At 46.5% G+C, this 8928-nt stretch overlaps 1 protein-coding gene across 1 annotated transcript in view; it reads right to left on the reverse strand.

Annotated features, from left to right (window-relative positions):
• The window catches only part of Scart1 (scavenger receptor family member expressed on T cells 1), a 64738-nt gene extending 61859 nt beyond the window's left edge, over positions 1 to 2879 (reverse strand). The window contains 3 exon segments of the mRNA XM_059255864.1: positions 1160 to 1468; positions 1957 to 2283; positions 2816 to 2879. Of these exon segments, the coding sequence (XP_059111847.1) occupies positions 1160 to 1468; positions 1957 to 2283; positions 2816 to 2879 (700 nt within the window).
• Between the last annotated feature and the right edge of the window lie 6049 nt (positions 2880 to 8928).

Genomic DNA, 8928 nt, shown 5'->3' on the forward strand with positions numbered 1-8928 from the left:
AATATCCATGTGGAACATGTGAGCCAGGTCCCCCCACACACCAGAAACAAGGTGACTCAAGGCCCATCAAAGCCCGGGACATAGTGCTAAAGGACGTGGAAAGCTAGAGGTGATGCTGCAGGACTTTGGACTTGCAATGTCAAGTTTTAAAGTCTGCCATAAAAATATGCAAAACCATCAATGCCACTCAAAAAAGACAGACCAGCTATTTCTGAAATCCATAACAGAGCTGAGGAGACATTTGTCCAAAGGTTGACAAAGGTGAACAAACCTGAAAGGCTAGAGAAGGTAAGAAGGAGGCCAAGGAACCTCTGCATCAGAGAACACAGGCCCTGAATTACCTGCCTAGCTATCCATGGTCATCAGAGCCCAGACCCCAGACTATGACCACATCACATCACACCCTCCCAGTCCATAACTTCACTCACTTCCCCTGAAAAAGTCAGTGAAGCATCTTGGTCATGGCCACAGCAGTGTCCAGGCTCTAGTGGATAACGGAACATCAGTGACACACTGCCCACACAGTGGAAGGCCTGCTTCTACCCAAGCACTGAGCCCCAGCCAAACTCCCAGATGTGGATACAGCCACACCACACCAGCTCCCAGAAAACTATGTGATCTATAAGCAAGTCCAGGTCAGTTCTCACTGAACCTCCAGGGAGTTCTCACAGAGGTGCTCACCACCCACCAGCCAGACTTCCAGGTGTCCTTGGGACAGGCACTAGGTGATGTGACCTAATGGCTGCTTTCGGGTCCCCAGAAATGAATGGTGTGGGAGGAGGATACAGGACCACCTTCATTAGCCCTGACATGGAGGACCACAACACTGGGGACTACAGACCAAATACTCTGATCCCTGCTCTGTCCTCCCTTGAACCTTGGACTCCACACAGACCCTGAGCACAAACACTCCTTCTGACTACTTGGCTTCTACGGAATCATGGCCATCTGTGTCCTGGAAAGGGCAGTGAGCACTGATTTCAGGGGACACCTTGGGGTCTCCCACAACTACATCTCGGTGGCAGAGTGGATTATTTTTAGCTATGTATCTGGGGTAAGGAATCCATTGACATTACCGTGGAGCAAATATCTGGGTCTACTTTCTTCGTGTATGTATATACAATATGAAGAGTGAAATACTCTGTGTGGGTGCTCCTACCTGTGCACATGACCTGGGTGTAGGTCAGAAGGTCACATTGCTCTAGGAAGTTCACATTGATCTGGCAATGTAAAATGTCAGGCTCTGATCCCTGGCATTTAATGTACTTCTCTTCTTGCTTCCTATCTGCTCCATGATGGGCTCTGGACCACTGTAGAGCAGTGCCACATTCCAGCTGTCTGCACAGAACGCCAGCCTCCTCCTTCTGCAAGTCACATCTCAGGGCAAGGCCTGAAAGGCCAGTGGCCTCTGGAATCCCAGCACAAGGGCTGCTACCATCAGCTAGCCTGATTTGTCGCGTGGTACCACCTGGTGGCATAGAAGAGAAACCGAGTCTTGGTATTGTGTCCCAAGGGCAAACACAAGGGATGGGTACTGACTACCCCATGTTGAGTCATTGTCCAGAGTACCCCTGGAGGAGTTCGCACCCATTGCTGTTGCCCTAAGGTAACAAACCCCATCCTTCCAGGGAAAGTGGGCCAGGGCTTCTGCCTTCTACACCATGTGGCTAACTCCTTGGTTGGAACTTTGCCTTATGCATAGTCAGAATGGGAACATTCTCTAGTGGTCAACATTAACAAGGGAAGCATCTAACTTTAAAAACTTGGAGATCTTATTTAAAGTTACTGGGAATGTGTCTACAAAAGGTGAGAACCCAGTAGGCTTAAGATTCCAAGCTTAGGATGTGTTCATACCTGGCTAGATCCTCCCCTATGCATTTGCCTCCATGTTTCCATGGCTGAGACAGATAGAGAAGTCCCAGGGAGTAAGGATCTCGGGGTCTCCATCTAACCTACCTGAGCAGATAATCACAGCCACACATTGGCATTTGCAGCCGCTGAGGGGCCCCCAAGGCCCCAGGAGGCACTCCCAGAGGGTGGCTTCCTCACCACGGCACTGGGCACCATACAGCCAAGGTTGCTTCATCTCTTCAGGTGTCAAAATATACTGGGAAATAGAATGCACAGAGCCACAGCCGAGCTGTCTGCAGATCACTGAGGCCTCCTGCATGCCCAAGCCGTCCCCACACATAAGGCCCCACTGTCCATCATACAGCAATTGTATTTGGCCTTCACATTTATTATCACCACCCAGGAAATTCACCAAGTTCTCACCAGCCAGACCTTCAGGAATAAGAACAAAAACATAGAGAGAACATTCTGGGTTTCATTTAGAATGCTTCATGATTAGAAAGCTCATCTTCAGATGGGCATGGTGACGCACACCTTTAATCCCAGCACCAGAAGGTAGAAGCAGGTGGATCTCTGAGTTCAAGGCCAGCCTGGTCTATAGGGCAAGTTCCAGGACAGCCAGGCCTACACAGAGAAACCATGAGAAGAAGAAGAAGAAAAGAAGAAGAAGAAGAAGAAGAAGAAGAAGAAGAAGAAGAAGAAGAAGAAGAAGAAGAAGAAGAAGAAGAAGAAGGAGCTGGCTTATCTTCACTACACATCCCAATCCCATAAATACTCTGCACTGTTACAGAATCCAAATGGTTGCTTTGGTGAAATCAAAGTTAGTTAAAATAAACACACACACACACACACAAAGTAAGGCATCAGACACCACCAGCACTGTGCCATCCCTGAGCACAGTCACTAATGTTCTATAAACCTGTGTCCCTGACACCCAGGCCTTCACACAGTAGCACACACTCACCAGTAGGAAGAGGCCAGCAGGCCAGCAGCAGCAGAGGCCACAGCCCGAGAGAAGACCGTTCCATGCCAGGTCTCCTTGTAAGTGCAGTTCCCCAGGCTGACGACCTCAGAACAGGTTCCTGTCTCTGCCTTCAGGAAGAAGGTGAACTCCAACTCAGGGTGACAATATTCTGGAGCCAGAGCCCTTTCCGCACCATAGGCTCCTCCCCCATATTAGAGCTCTCATCTCTCACCCAAAGCAAGCACTCACCCACCGTGCCGGAGCCCAGACAGTGCCAGCAGTGTGGAGCCTCCTGCAGCTGGAGCCCAGAGCAGTCCTAGGTGTGTGGGGAGCAAGGAGTCTCCTCCCAGAAAGGCTTGCATGTCTGTAGCTGCCAAGGCCAGTATCAGAAAAGACATCAAAGGCCTTCTGCCTCAGACGGAAGATCTGACTGAAGACCAGATTCCTTCCAAGAGCAGTTTGTTGTCAATAGACCGACTTGGCAATCTAATCATGGTGCTTTCAACATGTTTGCCCTGGGCCCAGCCTTAAGAAGAGTGCATGTCTCTCTGAGGGGATGTGATACCTAATAAATGGCCACACAAGCAAGTCCACTTTACGAGGGCAGTAGACAAACTAAAGAGTGTGTAGACAAGAAGACATGACGTCATAATGGTTCAAATGTCTACTTATTGTTAAGCCTCTGTAAGTGGCTGATTGTCAAAGGGAAAACAGGCAACGCATACTGATGAACTTTGCTCATTGGGTTCCAGTCTGCATTACTGAACAGAAAGTTCTCAATGAATCTACACCACACAATTTCAGGAATTTATTTATAAGAGGTAAAGTGTAGGATGATTTTCATTTTCTTTTCATGCATTGTCTACAGACAAAGATTCTTTTTTTTTAAATTCTTCTCTCATACATTACATTCCTACCACAGTTTCCCCTCCCTGCACTCCTCCCAGTCTCCCCCCTCCCACGTCTGCTCTCCACCAGATCCACTCCTCCATCTCCCTTCAGAAAAGAGCAGGCCAGATTCTAAAATGAACATCAGTTGTATAAACAAAATAGTCTCAATAAATAAAAACATACACCCACAATAAAATGTACAGGGTCCAGAAGAAAATAAAAACTCAAGGATCTTTAATGTGAAATTATTAATGACAAAGTGGAGGAGGGGCCCACCAGGCCACATCCCCACCTGGGGAAGTAACGGTGGTTGATGGCTGCTGAGAGAGGGAGGAATTTTTCTCTTTGTAGGTTTGGCCACTGATAAGTTTCTCACATTCCAGTGAATGACCTCATATCCACAGACATAGTGGCAGCACTAACTGGACACAAGGAGTTAGAGTAAAATGAAAAAGACCATGAAGTTGGGAGGGAGAGGCACTGGGGGAGGGAGTCTGGAAGTTGTTGGAGGGGCAGGAAGTAGATACAATAAAAATATATTATGTATCTATCTATGTACACATACATATATGCAAACATAGATGAACTTCTCAAAGAATAAATAATTTGTTTTTAAGAAGGAATGACAGTGTGCATAAATTAAATGACATGTTTTCAAAAACAAATGTCACAACATCCACACCATAATGTTGAATGAAAAGCAGCTGACCACACAACTGTGCATAGTATGAGCTCAAAAGATGCACATATACCCATATATTTCAGGACTGTTGCATATAGAATAATTAATAGTGGCTATTTCTGTGTTCTTCTAAAATCCCCAAATTTCATACTGTGTTGTGTATGTTATATATGGATACACATACTATAGATGTGGATTGTATATATATGCTTGAATATAAAATATCCTAAGTTATATTGTTATACTATGTATCACCTTTGTGATTACTAATAAAATCAGTAATTCTTTTTTTGTTTTGGTTTGTGGAGACAAGGTCTCAAAACTCAGGCTGACTTCAAATTTGCTATGAGCTGAAGATGACTTTTCACTCCTGACCCTCCTGTCTATACTTCCTAAGTGTTGGGATCATAGGTGCATACAACTATATTAAGTCCAATAAATCTATTCTTTAAAAGGAGAGCTGTGAATGGTTTGGGCTGCCTGAACATCCACAAGCCCCTTGATGTCATGCAGCTCAGGAGGGCAAAAGACACCCACAGGGTAGCCTGGGTCCTCACGGTCCAGCCTGCCTGAAGCATCTACATGTCTGCCCAGTGCCTTGAGGCACGCGTGGTCAGGTACCAATATGATGAGCAAGTATATGGTGATAAAATGGGAGAGAAAGAGAAGCGGAATGGTTCACGTGCTGTGGTAAGAGGCAGTTCTGAGGAAGCAAGGGCTGTGAGAAATAGGCTGAGCCTCCCTTCCAAAGCAACATATCCTTAGATCCAAATTTTGAAATCAAGATATATATATATTTAACTCAGCAGCTTTTATAGTCAAATGTCTCTCTGCAGTTAAAAATCCCAAAGATAATATAATCCATACTCTGTGTGATTTCCATCTTTATGTGGCTTATTTTTTATATTACTTTTACTGTCTCTTTAAAAGACTTTATTTTTTAAAACTATTTCTTTATATAACTGTCTTATATTCATTTTTCTCTGTCTTCCAAGCCTATGTAGATTTTTACACACATTGTAAACTGTTTAGGATTTATTTTATCCAAATCTGTATTGTGAATCTATTGCTTTAAACTGCAGTATAACTAGGACTGAAATGGCAGCTTTGGCTGCTGGCTCCACCCATCTCAGTTTCCCAACATGGCAGAACTACATTACCATCAGCATCAGCTCTGGGAGAGCCATGTGTACTACCAGCTCTCAGAAGCAGTGGGTTTATGCCTCTATCAACAAGCATGTAGCCCAGCAACCTTTTTTTTTTTTTTGTCTGTACTAGCAAAAGCTATATTCATCACACACCATGCTGCGTGGCTTGCAGACACCTCTGTACAGCAGCAGGAATCTGCCATGCTGCACTCAAGCCCATATGCCATCCAACAGGCACAGGGGAGGGCAGAAGTTTCCATCACAGAATGATGATGATATAGCCTAATCTGATACTGGTGGCATGGCTGTAGCATGGGTTTCCAAAGTGGGCCAGTCAGAACTGAGCTCTGCTGTAAGCCCTGTGGGTGATGGGAGGTAAAAAAGCTGTGTTAGAAACACTTACACAATCCAGTGGTTGTGGGGACACCTGTAAGAGAAATATGAGATGGGGAAGCCTCGAACAGATGTGCCCATACACAGCAGGTAGCCTCTACCAGCTACCAGCTTAGCAAGAGTCACATAAGGTTGCAGGGAGCTCCCAATGGAACCCTACATCTCAGGGCCCAGTGCCTAGTGATGAATCTGAGCATAAAGGACAGCTAAAGAAATCAATCTAGCATCCCTGTCCCTGCTACTATCTGCTGCCAACTCACCCACACAATGAACACTTGCGTCTTCTTTGTGTGTGCAGTCTCCATGTCCCCAAAGCTCAGCCTGACAGGCCTCCAGGGTCACCTCACTGCCAAGGCACTCCACCTCATCCAGCCACATAGGCTCCAAGCCAGGACCAAAGGTGGCCCCTCCCAGAGCAGCCAAGGCCTGGTCACAGCCCAGCTGCTAGCACACAACCTTAGCAGCCACCAGGTCCCAGGAGTTGTCATACACCATGCCCCAGGAGCCTGCATGCCAGAGCTCCACATGCCCGGAACAGTCATCCTCACCCCCAAGTACACTGTCCTCTGGAAAGGAGGCAGGGGTCACTGTCGCCCATTTGAATGGGCAGGTGGGCCAGGATGCATACCTAAACAGCTAAGTGAAGATGAGCAGTTGAGGGGTATGTGCAGGGTCCTGTGGGGCTATCTGTGGCAATCCTACAAAGTAAACCCAGCCGTTGGCATTAAATGCCCTGTGATGCTTGAAACGGAAATGTGGACGAACACAGTCTCCAGCCCTGCAGTTCAATGGCAGCTCCTTTTAGTGGCTTGTCAGAACAGTAGAAGCCTTTACTGAGACTCACTCTTGGGCTATCAGCACCCACCTTCACTGGTAATCCAGACCTCCTCTTCCTGGGTACAGGAGTGTGGCTTCCATGGGGCAAAAGGGCACTGCCACAGGGTAGAATTGTGTAGTTTTCAACACTTGATATTGTCCACCGAGGAGATTCCCCAGCCAGCCACAGCAGAGGCCCTTTCTCCAGCCAACCATGGTCCCCATACCTCAGCTGTCTGCAGATGATTGTTCAAGGACATTTCTCTGAGTGTGTTGCTGCACACAGCACCCCGTGACCCATTGTAGAGCATGTCCAGCCATCCAGCACAGCTGTGGGTGCCACCTCACAGTCTCAGGGCCACAGATTCTGTAGGACAAGCACCGGGAGACCTTCCTTCAGGCTCCTTTGACATTCTCAGGAGAAACAGGCCAATCCAAGAAGGTCACAGATGCACAATGACATTTGACTCGGGCCCTGGTATCACCTGCACATGGATTTTTCTAGTTCCCAGCAACTATGGAAAGTAGAACAGAGGTTCCTCAAAGGTCTTAAAGTAGGACCATACAGTTCAGCTGTCCCACTCCTGGGTTCTCTTATGGCTTGAATATTATGTACCCCCAACAAGATTATCAAAAGCTTTGTTCCCAGATGGTGACAGTATTGGGGGAGATTCTAGAAACCTTAAGAGGTGGGACCCAGATAGAGGAAGCAGATAACAAGGATGAGCCCTTGTCCCCATCTGTCTGCTTCTTGGCCACTGTGGGGTGAGTGGACTCTACTTTCTCTCTGCCTAAACATTGCCCAGAAACCAACCATTTACTGAGATCTCTGAAGCCATGAACACACATCACCCTGTCTTCCTTTCAATAAGTATTTTATCACACTGATAAAGAATATGACTTACACAGCACCAAGGAAAGTCAAGTCTGTGAGTCGAGAGTTCTATGCCCTTCATTATAACATGACTGACAGTAGTCAGAACATGGAAATGACAGGTGTGTCCAGTGACAGAGGAATGTGGATGTTTTGTGTGGATTCAGGTATGGGTGCAAATACAGATGTACACAACAGGAACAGAGACAGGGATAGAAAGGAATATTACCTAGCCTTTTGAAAGGGAAACTAGGGGCTGGAGAGATGGCCTAGAGGTTAAAAAATGTTGCTGCTGAACCAACGTTCCGTTCCCAGGATTCATCTCCTGGCTCACAACCACCCATAATTCCAGTTCTGGCTTCCCCAGGCACCAAGGTGCATACATGATGCACATGCATGCATGCAGACACTCACACTCACACATACACATACACATACACACAAAAGAAAAAGGAAATCCTGCCATTCATAACGATGTTAATTGAAATAAGCTAAGCACAAGAGTTCTACATAATCTCTCTCACATGTGTGACTTTTTAAGTCCAGTACATAGAAACAAAATAGAATAATGGTCGGGGATGGAGATGCATGCCATGCTCCTACAAATTTTATAGATGGATATCATTACAAAACAAGTGTCTCTTGACAATACGTCTCAGTTGAATGTTTTATCTTGGGTTTGGTTCTGGGTAGACGTTTTGGTGAAATGTCTTTTCTGCTTTCTTGGCTGCAGTTACTATTGATATCTGTCATGTCTCCGCTCAGACTACAGGGATGGTGCACTGCCCTGCCGGCTGAGATGGAGCTCTCTTCAGCAGGGCAGGTTCTGTGTCAGCTCTGGGAGTGGTGCAGCCACCAGCAAGTATAAGGGTCTATCGTTTTCCTCATGCTCTGTGTAGGCGGTGTTGAACATAGTCTCCCTCTGCGGGTAATCTCAAGAGACGGGACAGTCAGTCCTGTGTGCTTGTTTCCCTTCTTCATAAGAACATCATTGGCCTTGGTGATTTGAATTTCTCTTCTACTCTCTAAGGCTCTGAGCAAACACCCCAGTGACAACTGCTGGTCTTTCCTTGCTCGGGTGCATCATCAGCCATCTTCTCAGTATCACCTTCCTTCTTCATTGCATGTATGGAGAGTCTGTGTGATGCTTTGATACACACACACACACACACACACACACACACACACACGCATGCACGCACACTCACATGCACACGCTTGCTTTCTGCAGACAAGCTCACTAAGATAGCTATCATCCACTGTTAACTGTGTTGTGTCTACCTATGTCTTCCACTCTAGCCACATTTTC

This window comes from Peromyscus eremicus, chromosome 1 (assembly GCF_949786415.1).
Source record: "Peromyscus eremicus chromosome 1, PerEre_H2_v1, whole genome shotgun sequence".
NCBI classification, from domain to species: Eukaryota; Metazoa; Chordata; class Mammalia; order Rodentia; family Cricetidae; genus Peromyscus; species Peromyscus eremicus.